Genomic DNA, 20,610 nt, shown 5'->3' on the forward strand with positions numbered 1-20,610 from the left:
TTGTGTGAGCCACCCCATAGAGTAAAAGTACTCCAGGAACTAAAGAAAATAGTGATAGACTGAGAAAGTCTATATGTATTCCTAGAGCTGTCTGAACTGAGTCTCAAATGATTAGTATCTGGTTTCCAAACAGAATTAGAAAAGGCTTTCTAGATAATAGACGTTTGATATATGAAGACATAAAAGCAATAAATAGCACCTATATTCATATTCTCTGGAGTAAGAATAAGCAAGAAAAGGTGTTTTGGAAGAGATGGGCTTTTAGAAAACCTAGCCTGGACCTTAATACTACATATAGTACTAAGACAGTTATACTTCTCTGTTGGAAAATTACTCAAGTCAGACATTTGCCCTAACTTATAGAAACCTCTGAATCCCAAGAGGGACAGTGGGCAAGCAAGAAAGGCAGCTAGAGCACAGAGATCATTTACAGGCAAAAGTCTATGAAAAAATGTGAGGAACAAGACAGAGTGGCAGTAATAAGGCCAATTCCAGATATATTTGTATAGAATCAGGAGTGAATATGCTGAGAAAGTTTTAAAAATGACTCTCAGGTACCAGGCTTTTCCAGCAATAGGTCTTCTAACTCAAGTATAAAGACTCACCCATTAATGCAGTAAAAATGCTTGGGACCCCAAACCTTCAGTGCCAAGGATAACACCAGGGAACATGACATTAATCCCTGCTCCCAAGGTGGGAGACCCAAAAGAGAGGTCCAGAATAGTTTGACTGGAAGAATGTCAGCTCTGCCCAGGATACAGAGTTACTGTATGGAGGGACTTCATATCCAGGTTAGTGAGAAGCCACAGGATATTCCTGTTCATGCCATTCCCAACACTGGAACTTCTGTCCCCTTCAACAGTTAACAGTTCTGGCAATGTCACTATTGTGGTGCTTCTGGTGTCCTTGTCCTTTAAAATGTTAAATTAATAAATACAGGATTTTTTTCTATAACTGTAAGAATGTTAAAAGAGTAGTCCAGTAAATAAATATGACATTCATCTATCAGGTAAAATCTATAAATATTAAAGTATAGTAGAAAAGAAAAAGGTGACTATTTGTGGTCTGTTGCATCTTAGTTCTGCAGTACTAGGAATTAAGCTGTGGTCTTCATACTTGCTTACACAGGTGCTCTGTCATTTGAGCCCAGTACCACTTCTGGAATTTTGGTGGTTAACTGGAATAAGAGTGTCAAGGACTTTTCTGCCCGGGCTGGCTTTGAACTGCAACCCTTAGATCTCAGCCTCCTAAGTAGTTAGGACTATGGCCAAGAGCCATCAGTGTCTCTAGAAAGCACCTCTTACCACTGAGCTATACTTCCAGCCCTGGTTTTTGCTGTCTGTTTTTGAGTTAGGGTCTCCTTTCCTGTATAGGCACATGCCTAGGCACAGACCGCTATGTTAGGTTTCCCTATAGCTAGGATAAGGCACACATCATTGTATCCAGATCTTAGATGAGAATGGACCTCTCCCCAGGCTGGCCACAATCCCAACAATCTCAGTCTTCCAAGTAGCTAGGATTACAGGCATGATACATCAGTTCCCAGACAGGTTCACTTATCTAAAAGAGATTATATTTTACTGCAGAGTTTGTTCACCGTATGAGACTTCCATACAGATCTTATGAAGTCTTTTAGCATTTTATGACAAGCAAAGTGCCTGTGAATAAAAGTTTTAAAAATTCTCTGTGTGTGCACATATGTATGCATGTGTGCCCGCATATGCCCTCTACCACTTGAGCCACATCTCTACTTCTACATTTATTTTATTTTATTTTTTTATTTTTTGGAAGTTTAATGGAGATAAGAGTTTCACAGGCTGGGAGTTTGGCCTAGTGGTAAAGTGCTTTCCTAGCATGCATGAAGGCCCAGGTTCGATTATTCAGTACCACATATATAGAAACGGCCAGAAGTGGTGCTGTGGCTCAAGTGGTAGAGCTCTAGCCTCGAGAACGCCCAAGGACAGTGTGCAGGCCCTGAGTTCAAGTCCCAGGACTAGCTTAAAAAAAAAAAAAGACAGATTTCCTTGCCCCAACTGGCTTCAAACCCAAATCCTCTGATCTCAGCCTCCTAAGTTGCTAGGATTACAGGTGTGAACCACTGGTGCTCCACAAGAATTCTTGAAATGAAAATTAGCTACAGTGTTAAGTTTAATCAGGGGGAAAGTCAGGTAAAATAAAACAAAGTGACAAGGAGAAGATAGGAAATTAAAGACTGAATAAACATAGTTATCAGACTGACAAAGACTAATGAATATGAGAGTCAGACTTTTCAAAGATTAATACTTGTCATGTTTATATATTACAATAATGATTATATAACATTAAAAGAGTTGTACATACACACACACACATATTTTTATAGTACTAGGGATTGGACCCAGGACCTTGTACATGTTAAGCAGGAACACTACCATTGAACGCATGTTCAGTCATAAATATATATTTTAAAAAATCATATTCTAGATGAATATCATTAAATGGTTATTAACCCTTTTTTAACTTTGAAAGTCCTGTGCTCTGTACAGATGAAATGTAAATATATCAGAAATAAAGAAGAAACACTAAACTTTTTTTCTTGGGCTTCTCAAAACCTTAGGAACATGAGGTTATTTTTTTTTTAATTTAATCCACATTGCTACCCTATGCAGAAGGCAAAAAGATACAAATCTCTCCCCAACCCCCCAACCCCCCACCCCTGACATAAAGAAGCTAAATACTGAGGCTAAGTTACTTACACAAAATCCTATAGCTCATGAGTGTGCAACACAGAACCTAGATTTTCTTTTGTGTACTGCCTGCTGACACATTTCAATGTGATTGCCATTTCTTCTGCAGTTGATTATGCTGCATAGATGCTAAGCTTACTGTGGTGATGGTTTTCCATTTGGGCCTGAAACCTACACCCTGCCTGATTAACTGTCTCACAGTTGTAGGCCCTTGTCACCAGGAAGGGATGAGACAGTTTGAAACCCATCAGTGCCTCCAGAACTCGCTGTCATCAGAGCATTTTGAAGCACTGTCTCTCAGATCCTGGCTCTGTTTCCTTCAGGGCCTTTTCTGAGATACCAAGGTGTATTCCTGTGCATTCATGAGTGATTGAGACAGTGATTAGGACCACTGCGAGGGCATAAAGATGCCAGGTTCTTCTTCAGCACTCCCTAGAATGCTATATTTCCTCATGGAAACAGGTATACTGGTGGTTTTTAAAGGAACACTCTAGAGTAGTTCTTTACTGTGGCATAATTCATTTCAAAATTTAATTGTACTTTTTTGGTGTTTTCCTGTTTAGAACCAACTTCTACTTTTCAAATTTTTGAGGAGTCTTCTTGACCCAAGGTATGTTAATAATGTTTTTTGTAATACATAGGTAAGAAATTAAAAGAACTAAATTAAGATTAAGATACTGGTTCATGGTATCCAAATATTAAAATTAGCTCTCAATTTTTAATAGTAAGAATAGTAATTATTGCATAGATAAAATTGTCCATGACATGAAAATGGATATCCTTAGGTAACTCATTTTTCCATTTGAATATGAGTAGATTCAATGCTTAATCATCTATGTAAGTGAAATAATGAAGTCATGTCCTGAGGACAGATTTCAAGAAGGACTTGATGACAATGAAGTTTCCACTTTCACGCTAGCTCATGCCCTCCTGTACCTTATTCCATGGTGTAAATGGAAAGCTCTACCTTTTTTGTTCTTTTTTGTTTTGTTTTGCTTTGCTGTTGCTTTCCTTTTTTGTTGTTGTTATTATGGTACTGGCAATGTAGCTTAAACACAGATCTTGCATTCTTGCTCAGCTTGCTTGCTCATAGCTAGTGTTCTACCACTTTAGCCATACCTCCAGTTTTGCATTTTGCTGATTAATTCTTTAAGATTTTTCTGCTAAGGCAAACCTCTGACCTTGAACTAGGATCCTCCTGAGTAACTAGGGTTACAGGCAAAAGCTACTTGTATTCAACTTAGCTCTATCTTTACAGTTCTCAGCCAACCTGTAAACTGACTGCTTTAAAAAAAAAAAACTATTAGATACATTTACTTTTGACTGAATTGTTGGTGGCATGAAAAAGAAAAATTAAATGGGAGTTTTGCAAGTGCTGGTGTAAAGTTATTTTTAAAAACAAAACAAAAAAAAAAAAAACAGGAGCTGATAAAATTTGTAATGGATGTGTAGGCCAGAGCAGCTTTGCATATGACATCTTTGCTCTACTATGACTAAGAGGAATACATTGGGGATTGAGGATAATGGTATAAATACCCTCTTGAGTTTGTAATCTTGACCAGAGTATGCCTGAATATCACCAAGGATGCTTTTAAAAACACAGATACCTGGGCCCAACTCCACAGAATAATTAGAACTGGGAGAATTCAATGAATACCTAGAGAAGAGCACGAAAATACCTCATCTGAAGTTTAATATCTCTAGATGGGATATGCCTTTATATCAAACATTCCAGCCTGAAATTGAAAGTGAAGGCTCTTCACAAAACTCATTCTGCGAAGCCATCACAACCCTCATCCCAAAACCAGGAGGGAACACTGCTACACTGTTGGTGAGAGTGTAAACTGATTCAACCACTATGGAAAGCAGTATGGAGTTTTCTCAAAAGACTAAACATTGAACTCCCCTATAACCCAGCAATTCCACTCCTTGGCATTTACCCAATCGTCCGGAAACAAGGACATATTAAATCCACTAGCACAACAATGTTCATTGCAGCACTATTTATGATAGCAAAGATATGGAACCCACCCAGATGCCCCTTAATAGATGATTGGATCAACAAAATACTGGCCAACTGTCTTCAGCAACTCATCAAAAAATTTATATACTATGATCAAACAGGATTCATCACAGGGATGCAAAGCTGGTTCAATATACACAAGTCAATTAATATAATTCATCACATCAACAGGAGCAAGGACAAGAATCACATGATTGTCTCAATAGATGCAGAAAAAGCATCTGACAAGATCCAACACCCCTTTATGCTAAAAGCTCTGGAGAAACTAGGAATCCATGGAACATTCCTCAGTATAATAAAGGCTGTATATGCTAAGCTTACAGCTAGCATTATACTTAAAGGCAAAAAGCTAAAGCCATTTCCTCTAAAATCAGGTAGGAGACAAGGATGTCCACTCTCCACTCCTCTTTAACATAGTATTAGAATTCCTAACCAGAGCAATAGGCAAGAGGCAAGCAGAACTGGGATTCAAATAGGGAAAGAGGAAGTGAAACTTTCCCTCTTTGCAGATGACATGATTCTGTATTTAAAGAACCCTATAGACTCTACTCCCAGGTTGCTTGAGCTGATTTGATTGGCAAGGTAGAAGGGTATTAAATAAACCCTCAAAAATCAACTGCCTTCCTATATGCCAACAACAAGAGGATCGAGACAGCAATCAAGAAAGCAACTCCTCAAAGAAAATAAAGTACCTAGGAATTAACTAAGAGTATAACGGATCTTTATGATGAAAACTTTAAAATCCTGAAAAAGATAAATAAAGCAGAACTGAGGAAATGGAAAAACCTCCCATGCTCCTGGATTGGAAGAATTAACATCGTGAAAATGGCAATCTTGCCAAGGGCAAAATTCAGTGCAATACCAATCAATATCCCAATGTCATTCTTTAAGGAAATAGAAGGAAATTTCATATGGAATAATAAAAGACCCTGTATAGCAAAAACAATTCTTAGCAGAAAGAATAGCACAGGAGGAATTTCAGTACCAAACTTTAGACTTTATTACAGAGCTATAGTAACCAAAACAGCTTGGTACTGGCATAAGAACAGGCCTGAGGAACAATGGAATAGAACCGAAGACCCAGAAATCAACCCACAGTCCTATGGCCACCTAATCTTTGATAAGGGAGCCAAAATAGAATGGAAGAAAGACAGCCTCTTCAACAAGTGGTGTTGGCAGAACTGGTTAAGCACCTACAGAAAACTAAAGTTGGATCCTTCATCCTGCACCAGGATTAACTCCAAATGGGTCAAAGACCTCGAGGTAAAAGAAGATACACTGAAAACTTTAGCAGAAGGAATAGCAGATACACTAGGTCTCCTTAACACAGGTCGAAACTTTCTTAATAAAGACCCAGTAACACAACAAATCAAAGAAAGTTTGGATAAATGGGGTAAATTAAACTGCAGAGGCAAAGGACATTGCTAGCAAGCTAAATAGAAAGCCCACAGAGTGGGAGAAGATCTTCACTAACCATACAACAAATGCCTCCTATCTAAAATATATCAACAGCTAAAAAAATTGAATCACTCCAAAACTAATCTCCATAGAAACCACCATCCCATTAAAAGATGGGCCAAAGACTTAAAGAGAGTCTTCTCTGAAGAAATAAGAATGGCATATAGACACATGAAGAATTGCTCGACATCTCTGGCCATAAAAGAAATGCTAATCAAAACAACTCTGAGATTTCACCTCACTCCAGTTAGAATGGCCAGGATCAAGAAATCTAATAAGAACAGATGCTGGCGGGGATGTTGCCAGGAGGGATCACTACTACACTGTTGGTGAGAGTGTAAACTAATTCAACCACTATGGAAAGCAGTATGGAGTTTTCTCAAAAGACTAAACATTGAACTCCCCTATAACCCAGCAATTCCACTCCTTGGCATTTACCCAATCGTCCGGAAATAAGGACATACTAAATCCACTAGCACAACAATGTTCATTGCAGCACTATTTACGATAGCAAAGATATGGAACCAACCCAGATGCCCCTTAATAGATGATTGAATCAACAAGCTGTGGTATTTAGACACAGTGGAATTCTATGCTGTCGTCAGAAAGAACATCGCTCCATTTGCAAGGAGATGCAAAGGCTTAGAAAAGATTGTATTAATTGAAATAAGCCAGACCCAAAGGAACATGGTCTTAATGGTTTCCCTCATTTGTAATAATGGACTCTCCTAGCAGAGGACTACAATAGCGCAAAACCTAGATACATAAGGTCATATAGGATAAGGCTAAATGAAACGAACTCCAGGATATGGAAACAAGAGCTATATAATGTGTGATTGTTGTTCTTTTTTTCCCATATGTTTTTATTGTGATTAGTGGAAGGGTTACATTATATTCACCAGATAGAAGGTGCATTACTTCACATACACTGATATCCTTTCTCATGTCTTGGTCCCCATTTCCTCCCCCCACCCCTGCCACTCATCTTGTTTTCCCCACTTCCCTATCCGATTTCAAATAGCCAAATACGCATATATCCAATATGTGATTGTTTTTCTTAATGTACTATGTTATTTCTCATCTTTTTTATTGTCCCTTGGTTATTCTCATAGTTATAGCATCTTACCTTGTTATCTGGTATATTATATATATATATATATTTGTTTATTTGAAATGAATTATTGGCATACACCATGCCAGTTTGTGTTTTCCTTTCTTTCATTTCATTTCAATTCATTGCTATTATTGGGGCATGCACCCATTCAGAGCACAGTTCCTTAACATTTTAGTCAAGGCTGGCATTCTATCACTTGAACCACACTCTACTTCCTTCTTTTTGGTGTTAGTTGGAGATATGAGGAAAGTCATGGACTTTGCTGCGTAGGCTGGCTTTAAACTGTAATCCTCAGATCACACCTGCCTAATTAACTAGGATTATAGGCATGAGCCAGTAGTGCTCAGCTATATTATCAGTTTTTAAATTGTAGACAGACACATCATTTCTCTCATCTGTGTTAGCTAGTTCTCATATGTAAATACTTATGTAAACATATATATTGTCAATGCATATATACACAATTACATCAAATAAAGTATAGTATATTCAAGGGAAGATTCCATTGGTTTAACTCCTTTGAACAAACAACTTATCATAAAACAAAATGAATACCAGCAAATTGCAACTTGAGATTGTAGGGGGGCATGGAGGAGGTCAAAGAGAGGTGACAGTTATTGAAGAGAAAAGGATTGGAGATGCAGTTATACCATTCAGTGTGTCTATGTGACAATGGAACCAGGTAGTTTGAGAGGATGAGTGGGGTTGGGAGAGTTGGGGAAGAATGATGAAAGGGGTAACATTGCTCAAGATTCTGTTGTACTATAAATGGACATGTTGAATTGAAACCCTTTTGTATATAGCTATTTAAAGATAAAATAAGCAACAAAAAACATGCTATCGTAATGTATCAGAATAGTCATTTGTTGAGGTATTACAATCACTGTTTAAGCTTCTTAAAATAAAAGTGGCGAGTCACAGGAGAATGGAATATTAGAAAGACTTGCTCAGTTATTATCTATCCCTAGATTTGGGAGATGCTAGTGACTAAGTAAAACCTTTTAAAAGTACAGTGAAAGCTACAGATGTGGGTCAGTGGTATAGTGCTTTCCCATCACATTCCAGGCCTTAGTTCAACCCTCAGGAGAGGCAAGGAGGGGAGAAGAGTACATTGAAAGCTGTTTTGTTTGCTAATAAGCCACAAATCATTTTACCTCTACTTGAGAAACATGCATGCTTTATATCCCCAAACTCATGCTAACCCAGGATAATTTCTAACTCAGACAGCTGTTCCTTTCCTGTAGTGTCAGTTCACGTGCAAAGACATGTGTGATCTACCACAGAAAGAAGCAATGTGCCTTTCACATAGAAAGCCTTTGCTTCCCTTCCACCAAAAGCAGTTGACCTGGAATGACTTTTGCCTAACAGAAATTAAAGCCTCAAATTAATGGATGGATGCATTAGATCTACCTTTAATACCTTTAAAGGAACATGCTTTCATGTTGGTCCATTCACCTCGGCATTGTGAAGAACCTCAGGTCTGAAGTCCTGAAAGCATCATACTTCACCCTCTTACCTTATGTCCTATAGAGGAGTCGAGCACAATTTAGATTAGACTTTAAGTTTATGTTTGAGTTTAGTGTTTGGCATTTCAATCATTTTTATAGAAAGAGCATTTTGATTTATTATTTACTATTATTAAGTAGTTATGCAAAGGGGTTACAATTCTATAGGTCAGATTATGAGGACAATGCTTCTTGGTCAATGTCCCTCCTTCCTATGTTTTCCCCTACTTTCCTCCTCCTGTCTCTACCCTGAAGTTATATAGTTCATTTTTTAAAATAATGTACATTGAATACAATGACTAGATAAAGAGTACTTTAAATGATAATATCGTCTTAGTCCAACCTGCAAAAGCCTTTTAAATCCATAATGGAAATATGTAATGCTATTAATATGTTGAATTCTGGATTAAGAGGGGAAATGGGTTAGGAAGCTGAGAGCAGAGGGAATTTTAAAGCTTTCATCTAAGATAAGGTTCTTTTCCTTTCTAGGGGTACAGGGTGTGCATACATCTTCAAGCTTACTCAGATTACTAAACACACTCAGATATGTGGTATTTTTTATAGTTTTTCTCAGCTTTTCTTTTATATATTTCTCTGTCCCCCGTCCCCCTCCTTCCCCTTCTCATAGATTTAATTGACCTACAAAGGTATTGGTGGCATCTGTACTTGGAAAGATTAGATAGGTTTGGGGGGAGATAGGTTAATCCTCCAGAAACAAATTACTTGCCTGAATTGAGGCCAAGAGCTTGGAAAGAAAGGATTTGCATCCTCTTGGTGTTTCTCCTTTAAGAGGCTGCCATGCAGAGCCCCCCATGTTCTGTCCTGTCCCTCTCCCTTCCCTGTGTGCTCCTGCTGGCCACCAGTTTTCATGGGCTTCTAATGAATTCACATCCAGATACAGGCCCTTTGTGTAACCAGCATGCCTGAAGGACAACACAAAAGGACAGTGATGGGTTTTGTGAGGCCTTGAGGTATAAGGGGGAAAATGTGCAAGTGTATTTATATTCAAAATATTTTCCTCAGTGTTGCTTTCCTAGTCCTGTGGATTTGGTCTTTGTTAACAATGTCCTGGAGGTCTCAGAAATTATATGACTTTCTGTGTAAGAAAATAACATAGAAAATTGAATACTGCTAAAAAATGAATAAGTTTGCCAAGAAGCAAAATATAGATTATGGAAATGGTTCCACATGGGACTGTAGTTGAATCTGTCTGTATTTCTATGGGTATTTTCAAAGGGATATTTTAAGATATTGATACTCAGCATTAAAATAGCACATTTCCAAATTAGAAAATTAAGACATAATAAATATTCATGGACTTTAACATATAAAAATACGTTCCTCTTCAGTAAGTACAGTTAGTGGCTAAGTTGCTTTTGGTGTGATCAGGCCTGCTTCTCAATAGCACAGCTTTTAGTATTTTGCTGGCATTCCAGATTCATCCTTTTAACATCATCTCCTAGTCAGTTGTCTGTCTCTGTGCATGCATATGCATCTTCTTCATGTATTCAGTTCTTTATCCCTTTATAATTTATTTATCCCTTGATAATTATTTCTGGTAAAATTGCTATATATACTGTCTCCTGGCAAGATGTGTTCCTTCTACTTCATTTTCTCTCTTTGACATTTCTTTTTTAAAAAAATCTCATTTCTTTTTTCCTCCTCCTCTTCCTCCTCCTCTTCCTCCTCCTCTTCAGTGTGTGTGTGTGTGTGTGTGTGTGTGTGTGTGTGTGTGTGTGTGTGTGTGTGATGGGGCTTGAACTCTTGGACCTTGTGCATGCTAGGCAAGCGCTCTATCACTAGACCATGCTCCTGGTCCTCTTCTGGTTTTGAACCTGGTTTCCCAACCAGTCTTGCCAACGTCTAATTAGCTAATTCTCAACAAACAATAATAATTTTCCCCTCCTCACACTCAAAGTTCTTTCAGTTTTCATTACCCAGAGTGAAGTCCCCATTGTCTTGATGTGCAGGCTCCGCTTGATGGATCCAGGCCTGCCTGGCTGGTTCCTTGGCTTCTTTCCTACTGTTTACTTTTTAGAACCATATTCCTGTTGTATTCCTCCCTTTGTGAACCTATTCCTCCTCTTCAGCCCTGTTATTTTCTTGAGTATAACTTTTTTATATGTAATTAAAAGCTTTAAAGTAATATGTGTTATTTGATTTAGTGATTCCATTTTGGAAAATGTATTTTAAGGAAATATTTTGAAATTAAAAATCAATATTAAAATACCCATATTAGCTTTTCATAAGAGAAAAGGCTTATATATTTTTTTTAAAAAGGAGTCAGGTGCTGGTGGCTCATACTTATAATCCTAACTATTCAGGAGGCTGAGATCTGAAGATCCCTGTTAAAAGCCAACCTAGGAAGGAAAGTCCTTGAGACTTATCTCCAGTTATCCACCAGAGAGGTATAAATAGAGCTATGGTTCAAGTGGTAGAAAACTAACCTGGAGCCAAAAAAAGTCTAGGCCTTGAGGGAGGATTGGCACAAAAAAAAAATAAAATAAAAAGAAAGAAACAGGAAGATGGCTGATGGCCAAACTGTATGTAAAGTATGTAAGCCTAATTTAGTACCAAAGTGGCAAACAGGCAAGGATAATGTAAAAATGGTACTAATGGGGCAGCCGTTGGTGGCTCACATCTGTAACACTAAGGAGACTTAAGATCTAAGGATTGTAGTTCAAAGGTAGCCCAGAGTAGGAAAATCCTAGCCTCTTATCTATAGTAGGCTCCAGAAAGCCAAAAATGGATTTATGAATCAAAGGTAGAGCAGCAGCTTTGAGCAGAAAAGCTCAAAGTGAAATTGATAGCACTAAGAAATTTGAATTCTTAAGTCAGTCTCGATTCCTGTAATTCTAGAAATAAGATCACCATCTGGATTCTAGGTTCAAGCCCTAGGCCCAGCATGCACAAAAAAAGAAAAAAAAAAATGCTGAACTAGAAAACTAGGTAACATTTAATGGTTTATATACATATTCTGTGTGATTGAATAATAAGACAAATAGAGATTTGGATAGTTTCATGTTTGCTATGTTCTTTGCCACTATGAATTTGCTTAAATTAATAAAATGGTACTACTTTGAAAAAATTTCTTTTCTGCTTTTCACATTTCTCATACAATGAACTAATGCATGTGAGTGCTACAAATTTTAGAAACTTTGCTTTATTTTTATTTAAAGAATTTTATCCAAAAACGTATGTGTTTATTGCAATGAAAAGGATATATTTTCAGATACATTGTGGCATTTACAATTTTTTCTTTTGAGATAGATTGATAGATATAAAGATCTATCCACCTAGATATATAGATCTATCTATACATATCTTACATATGTATATATTTTCTTTGCCCTTTTCATTGTTTCTTTTTTTTTGTCTAACTCATTTTCTGCCTGCTTGATTTTAGTGGGGCATTTTATATAAATCATTTTTTCATGCTTCCATATCAATTATACTTTTTGGGGGGGGGTCAGTTGTGGGGCTTGAACTAGGCCTGGATGCTATCTCTTGAGTTCTTTCACTCAAGACTAGCACTCTGCCACATCGGACAACAGCACCACTTTTTCTCGTGGAATTCTAGTGGTTCATTGGAAATAAGAATCTCAGGCTGGGCATAGTGGCTCACACCTTTAATCCTAGCTACTCAGGAGGCTGAAATCTGAGGATCGTGGTTCAAAACCAGCCTGGGAGCTAAAGACCAGACAGTGAAACTCTTATCTTCAATAAATCTCTAGAAAAGGGGAAGTGGGACTGTGGCTCAAGGGGTAGGGTGGTAGCCCTGAGCTGAAGAGCCCAGGGACAGTGTCCAGGCCCAGAGTTCAAGCCCCATGACCCACAAAAAAAAAGTCTCAGGGCCTTTCCTTCCCGGGACTGGCTTTGAACTGTGATCCTCAGATCTCAGCCTGCTGAGTAGCTACGATTACAGACATGAACCACCATTGCCAGCCTTCAATAGTACTTTTTTAAAGTGGGTTGCCATTTAGTTAGTAATATACATTTGCAATTTATGCAAGCCCAGTTACAAATAGCATGCTCTTTGTGGTAGTCCAAGTGCCTTCCTATAACATTTCCAATTCTTTATTACTGTCATTCATTTTACTCCTCTGTAAGCTATAACTTTTACTGCCTTATATTAGTTACAAAAAGAGGATTTCATTGCATAAGCTATAATTATTGCGTATATATTATTGCTATAACTTTTGAGTGTGGAACACTTTGATAAGCCAATTAAGAGTCATAAGATTTTATTTTATGCCATTGTTCTTTCCTTTGTCAGTTCAAGTTTCTGACATAAATCACTTTTCTTTTCTCTGAAGAACTGCTTCCAACAGTTCTAGTAAGGTGAGGGTAGCAACAGTACTTTCCAAGTTTCCATTGCCTAAGAAAGAGTTTTCCTTTAACTTCTGAGAAATAATTTTGCAGGATACAGATTTCTTAGTTGGTGGTTTTTTCCTTTCAATGTTTTAAGTATTACACGCTAGTCTATTCTTTTTTGTGTCTTTGTTTTGTTCTGAAGAAAGGTATGGTGTAATTCTTATCCTTGCTCCTCTATAGGTAAGATGTCTTCACCATCCCACCATTTTCTCCAAGATTTTCCATCTTTTCTTCTGAAGTTTTAATATTTTATGTGTAGGTGTATTCTTTCTTTTATATTTATTCTCCTTGGCATTCTGTGAACTTCATGGGTGTATACTTTGTTGTCTATCATTAATGTTGGATTCAACACCACTAAAGAGGCAGGAAAGCCTGTGGTACTTCACCTCCAGTTAATCAGCAAGAACCAAGTCCCCAAAGGTTCTTATTAGAATTACAGCTATGTGTAACGTGCCACTGGTTGCCTTCTTGCCAGAGAATAGGTTTCCCTCTAGGCCAATTGCCTGTCAACTTATAGGCATTATTGTATTTGTTGTGTTACAATTTCATAAAGATTAATTTGGGTATTTTATGAATACCTGTGAATTTGGTATTTGGATCAATACCTAAAATTTTTTACCGCGCTTACTTTTGTTATCAGTGACAATCTCATTTAAAGTCTTTTTCAGGCAGGTTGGCCCACTTGAATATTTTTTGTTTAGTTGGCTCAGGATTACAGTGTGATCCCACATGGAATGTGTATGGAAAGCCGAAAATTTAGCCTAAAGGCTTGTAAAACAACTTGATTTGAATGAAAGTTGCAGAAAAAAATAAGTTTTCTTTACTCATGTGTTTCAAGTGATATAGTTGAAGTCTCAGCCTAAAATGTACTGAATAGTCATTGGAAGGCTTCTTCCCTCCCAGGACTGGGCAGAGGAGTGATGACTTAGTAAACTGACACAGCCCTAAGTTTTCATAGTGGAAGATTATGAAGTCCCCTTTCTTAGAGAGAAAGAAAAGTCAAGACTGCCCTAAATTTTAGAGTGAGGAAAAGGGTGCATATACCAGGCTCTTTACTCTAGTACAACTCTTACTTTGTCAAATACTAGGAAATTAGAACTTGAATTGTTTTTTTTTTGTTGTTGTTATTGTTGTTTTTTGCCAGTCCTGGGCTTGAGCTCAGGGCCTGAGCACAGTCCTTGGACTTTCTCAAGGCTAGAGCTCTACCACTTGAGCCTCAGCACCACTTCTGGCTTTTTTCTATGTATGTGGTACTGAGGAATCGTACCCGGGTCTTCATGCATGCTAGGCAAGCGGGAACTTTAACCACTAAGCCAAACTCCCAGCCCGAACTTGAATTGTTTTTAAAGCTGATATTTATTTTTATCCTTCCCTAGAAATGATCAATGTACAGGTTATAATATAAGACAGTTTCACAAACAGTAATGGTGAATATAATCTCAGCCTGAATCTTGGGGTTTGTGAAGTTTTTTGTTGTGCACGTGTGCTTTCTGTTACAAATGACATGTATATGCTTTGTGACAGTCTCCCTCCTATATACCCTTATAGCCAGTACTGATATTAACATAGGGATTCCCTGAGAAGTGCATGCAGTTGAGGTTTAGAAAACATAATTCTGGGGCCGGAAGTTTGGCCTAGTGGTAGAGTACTTGCCTAGCATGCACAAAGACCTGGGTTTGATTCCTTGACACCACGTACATACATAGAAAAATGCCAGAAGTGGTGCTGTGGCTCAAGTAGTAAAACTCTAGCCTTGAGAAAACCCAGGGACAGTGCTTAGGCCCTGAGCCTAAGCCCAGAGGACTGGCAAAAAGAAAACAAAAACAAAAAACATAATTCTGATAGCCATTAATGTTAGCAGTGAGCATGGTGGAGTGCAGCAATTAGCTAATAGAAGACTAACAAATGGATGTAACCAATTGTGTTTATGTTCAGGACTGATAAGCAACAGCCAGAAATAGTTACAAATTAATAAATGACTTAGCTTGTTCATTAAAATTTAGATATTGCCTGATCATTTCTTACTGAACGCATTGTTTTCCTCATAAACCAGGGGCATCAAAATCTCTTCATTTGGGTGATTTGCTAGGTCTGATGTGTATTCACATCCTCAGTTCTTCTAAACAGTTTTGTCAATAAATATTCTGTCTTGTGATTCATTGGCAGATACATCAAATCTTAATTTGCTCCATAGTATTGCATTTGGAAGACGTACTCTCAGAGGTCTCATGTAGATAGAATACTGAAAACACCTACCGTTTCTCATAAACATCTTGACAGTACACTGGCTCACCTGAATGTGAGCCTGTTGGTTAACATTCCCATTGTCTTTGTGTGTGTGCTAGTCTTGGGGCTTAACCTCAGCACTTGGATACTGTCCATGAGCTTTTGTATTCAAGACTAGTGCTCTTTCACTTTGAGCCACAACACCATTCTGGCTTTTTGGTAGTTAATTGGAGATAAGAGTCTCACAGACTTTCTTGCCCAATGTGGGATTTGAACCACAATCCTCAGATCTCAGCCTCCTGAGTAGCTAGTATTATAACATGAGTCATCAATGCCAGGCTCCTATTGTCTTTTTCTTCCCCCAGTCCTGGGGCTTGAACTCAGGGCCTGAGCACTGTCCTTGGGCTTTCCTCAAGGCTAGCGCTCTACCATTTGAGCCCCAGCACCACTTTCGGCTTCTCTATGTATGTGGTACCAAGGAATAAAACCTGGACCTTTGTTCATTCTAGACAAGCACTCTACCAGTAGGCCAAACTTCTGGCCCTCCCATTGTCTTTTATGTGCTATTTCTCATAAGATATAACCTCTCTCTTCAGAGATAGTGAAAACAAAACTGTTTCAGTCATCAAAATATGCCCACATCAATAAAACAACTCTCCAGTGGATGCCTGACTAGGTGACCTACAACTTAAGTCAACTCTGACACTGTGTACTTGTCCTTAGTGTGAACTCTCACAGGTTCAGGGCTCACAGAACTCAGGATACCTTATGTATGTATTTCTGTTTATTATGAAGATTATTTCAAAGGTTGCATAAAAGCAACAAGGAGAAAGAGATAGACAGGACAAGAAATGTAAGAAGGGGTGAGGAACTTCCACTATCCTCCAATTGCTTTCATGTGTTCAGATATCTGGAACCTCTCCAAACCTTTTCTTTTGGATTTTTATTGAGGCTGTATTATGTAGCCATGACAATGTGTAGGCATCACTGATCAACTCTTACTTTCTGCCCTTCCTCTCCAGAGATGGGAAAGGGGTATCATACTGAAAATGTTGACATTGCAGTTGGTTACATAGTTTGTTTCCCTTGGAAAGAAGATTCCCCCCACCTTCCATCTGGAGACTGTCTTATTAGCATGTAAAAAGATACTTACCACTTTAAGATCTATGTTCCAGGTGCTTAAGGTAGTAGATAAAAAAATACGTATTTCTTATATCACAACAACACAGTTCTTACACAGAGAACTACTACGTGTAGTATAGATTTATCATGAATATCTTCTAATTTCTCCACCTGGAGCTTTCTAGCAGCATATATTCCCTGCCACAGCACCCTCTAATCTGTTTTCTCTGTTTGTAGGCAGTCCATGAACTATTTATAGTTTGTTCCATTCCATTCATTGTACATTTGCTGGGTTCTATTTATCATGGGCCAGGAGGACTCTGTCAATGCTGGGGACACTGTGATAGCTGCAACCTGCTCATTTTTGCAACCTGCTCATTTCTCTAGTGGGGTTAATAAGTGTGGGTTGGAGCTGGAGTTTGGCCTGGGGGTAGAGTGCTTGCCTAGCGTGCAGGAAGACCGGGTTACAGAGAAAAAGCCAGAAGTGGTGCTGCGGCTCAAGTGGTAGAGCTCTGTCCTTAAGAAAGCCTAAAGAAACTGCTCAGGCCCTGAGTTCAAGCCAGGACTGGCAAAATAATAATAATAATAATAATAATAATAATAATAAATAATAATATAGTGGGGACACAGATATTTAAACAATGTTTAAGTGACATGTAAAAACTAAGGTGGTGATATATAGAGAGATTAGCCAGTTTACAAACTTTAGTGTTTGAATTTTGAAAGGCAGTTATAAGGTACCAAATAAAATTTAAAACTTGATTTTTAGAGCCTGGCACCAGTGGCTCACACCTGTAATCCTAGCTGTTCAGGAGGCTGAAATCTGAGGATCACAGTTCAAAGCCTGCCCAGACATGACACTCCATGAGACTTTTATCTTCACTTTATCACCAGAAGACTGAAAATGGCACTGTGGCTCAAGAGATAGAGTACTAGCCTTGAGCTGAAGAGCTCAGGGACAGTGTGCAGGCCAACAGTTCAAGCCCCATAACCAATGCCTCCCCCCCCAAAAAAAACAAAAAAAAAACTTGATCTTTGGATTTCATAGCCAATCTGAAAAGAACCTGGATTAGTTCACCAACTTACTTAGTTTATCACTGAGGCTCTGGTCTAGCTCAGTATCACAGAGCTCTTTCTTAGAAAAGATTGCCTAATCTTTTGCTGTAACTCAAACCCTTCACTAGTTTAAAAAATAAATAAAAAGAGTGCTGCTATTATTTGCAGAATAAGGAACAAACTCACATCATTCCCTTTGGAATCCAGATTCCCACCGGAGACATGCTGCCCAAGGTTACAGGTGTGATCCCTTCAGCACTCCAGGTAGCCAGAGTGCCCTGTGCATAATCTTACTTCAGTTCTGGATGGGCAGGGAAATCTGCCTTAACTTCTCTTTAGAAGGCTAGTTTCCCCAAACCATCCCTTTTGTGTTTCATTAACCCTATTCCAATTCTTCCCATTCCTTAACAGGGTTAGCAATGCATTTTTAAATTTTTCACATTATGAAAGTGATGTACACAGGAGTCACTGTTACATAAGCCAAGAGTACATTTCTTTTTGGGCAGGGTCACCCCTTTCCTCATTCTCTCCCAGTTTTCCCCTCCCGTCCCCATCCCTAAGTTACATAGTTCATTTTCATAGTGTCTAGTGAGTACCACAACTGCACCCTCTGTCTCTCCACTTCTGTGTAGTAATTCATTCCTTTTTTAAAATTATCTTTAAGTAGTTACACAAATGAGTTTCAAGTTGTGTCAGTTTATAAGTACAGTACCTCTTGATCAGTGTCACCCCTTTCATTGCTCTCCCCTATCTTTTCCAACCCCAGTTTACTTGGTTCCATTTTCATATAGGTACATTGAATACTGTGCTTGTATTTGTTCATCCTTCCTTCTCCATACTTTAATTCATACATTTGTGTCTGTGTGCATGTGACACCATATTTTTCATACATATTTATAATATATATCTAATTTCCACATATGATAGATAACATGTACTCTGAACTAGACATACTTCACTTAACATCATTTTTCCAGGTCCATCCATTTCTGTCTAAATGATAAAGATTCTTCCTGATGGATGAATAAAATTCTACTCTATAGATATATAGATACCACATTTTTGGAATCACAGCATCTGTTGTAAGGCATCCAGGCTGTTTCCATAACTTGGCTGTGGTTAATGATGCAGCAATGGACATGAGTATACAAAAAGTGAAGAAAACAAATCCTTCCAGATAAGTACCAACTAAAACTAGGGGCAAAATGACAGGCTGTATTCAATTCCAACACCTAATACTAATATACTCAATACTCCAATCAAAAGATACAGGATGAGCCGGGCACAGTGGCTCATGTCTGTAATCCTAGCTACTTAGAAGGCTGAGATCTGAGGATCAAGGTTCAAACCCAGCCCAGGCACAAAAGGACCTGAGACTCTATCTCCAGTTAACCTCTAGAAAACCTAGAAAATGGGAAATGGGGCTTGGCTCAAGAGTAGGGCGGCGGTAGCCTTGAGCTGAAGATCTCAGAGACAGTGCCCAGGCTGAGTTTAAGCCCCATGACCCACAAGTTAGGTTTAGTAATTCTAAAGAGAAGAAAGAACTCTCAAAAGGAGCTGACTCCTTTGAAAGCTGGAATGGAGAAGATTCATAGATCTTCATGTGTATCAGTTAATTTCCTTAATAGTTCCTTTGGGCCTCGGTACTTGAGTGCTCACCCTGATGAAACCAACACTCCTTCCAAAGCTTCGGTGGAGGCATCGTGGATATAGGGTTGCGTAGCTGCATATACAGCAAATGAAGAAACACATATTCTAGATCTTATTGTTAATCACTTTTATTTAAATGGAATCAAAGAGAGTAGCGCTTACTACATATAAGATATCAGTTAGCTGTGAAGATTTATTAAGTGAAAACGTAGCTATATGATGCCTGCCCTCACAGAGTTAGTAGGGATTTTTTTCCAAATTACACTTTTATTTTGTAATGACCTATCAGTACAGCAAATATAAACATACACTATAATTCATTACTTATTATCATAGATTCTTAAGATATGAATTGGTTTGTTTCCATTTAATAAAGCAATTTATGTATACAATGCATCTCAATTTAGTAGTTTTTACAACAAATAAGAAGTAATTACAGTATGATTTGACTGGTGCTTAGTTAAAATGTTCCTGATGTTATCTGATGGACTTGAACATGCAATTCTGAATGCACATTTATGTCTGATCTGGGTTTTCATGTGTATGCTCACTCCCTTTTTCCTTCAATTAGAAATGTACTGAATTCATGCTATTACTTGTTTTCAGGGAAGGTATTCATGCAAATCAAGAGTCTCTGCAGTTATCACCCAGTATTACAGAGCAGTTCATTGAGCTACTGTGTCAGTTTAAGCCACACGAAGTTATAGAGACACTGCAAGTCCTTGAGTGCTTCCGGCTTGAAGAAACTATTCAGGTAAGGCCAACAGTGTACAAAAGAAAAGAGTAAACTTGTCGTGAACATTTCCCCTTTTGCCAGATGAGCACAAGGAAACTCATCTACTAAGGTAATCACAGATATTGATAGCTAGTAAGTGGCTACATCAGATATTAAGTCAAATTGTTGGACTCCATAGTACAGATGAAATTGCTATGACAGTCTACTAAAGTCACAAGCAACATATGTTTAACCTGTTATCAACCTTTATAGAAATTCTAGCCAACTTAATGAGGCCTAGAGAAAAGGAACTTAGGAAAGGCATTCAAAGGAGAAAAGTAAACTATTATATGTAGATACTGATGATTACATAGTCCTGTGGTACCATAATCTATAATAGGCTAAATAAAAATTTAATAGTTATAGCACAATTCATTGCCTTGATGTGCTTCCTTTTTCCAAATTAAGTGTGTGTGGTATTTTATAGACTTGTATAAAGCATAGTATTTCGCTCTTTAAATTTCATTTTAAATATATCATTCTTTTCTTTTACTATCAACAAACCAATAAGTACCCTGTAATTTCTGCATTGTATTCCTGAACTGCCCACCTGCTTTAAAAAATGTTCACACAATATTTCA

General features: G+C 38.0%; 1 protein-coding gene and 1 long non-coding RNA gene across 4 annotated transcripts in view; one reads left to right on the forward strand and one right to left on the reverse strand.

The window, feature by feature from the left end:
• Window positions 1-20,610, forward strand: part of Vps8 (VPS8 subunit of CORVET complex) — a 231,930-nt gene that overhangs the window by 141,049 nt on the left and 70,271 nt on the right. For all 3 annotated transcript variants that reach the window (XM_090343220.1, XM_090343238.1, XM_090343229.1), the window contains 2 exons: window positions 3,290-3,336; window positions 19,861-20,008. In XM_090343220.1, the coding sequence (XP_090199346.1) occupies window positions 3,290-3,336; window positions 19,861-20,008 (195 nt within the window). The remainder of the gene's footprint in view (window positions 1-3,289; window positions 3,337-19,860; window positions 20,009-20,610) is intronic.
• Window positions 1-20,610, reverse strand: part of LOC150069039 (uncharacterized) — a 57,970-nt gene that overhangs the window by 14,985 nt on the left and 22,375 nt on the right. The window lies entirely within an intron of this gene.

The sequence above is a fragment of the Megascapheus bottae genome, chromosome 1 (genome assembly GCF_031878675.1).
Source record: "Megascapheus bottae isolate mThoBot1 chromosome 1, mThoBot2.hap1, whole genome shotgun sequence".
NCBI lineage: Eukaryota > Metazoa > Chordata > Mammalia > Rodentia > Geomyidae > Megascapheus > Megascapheus bottae.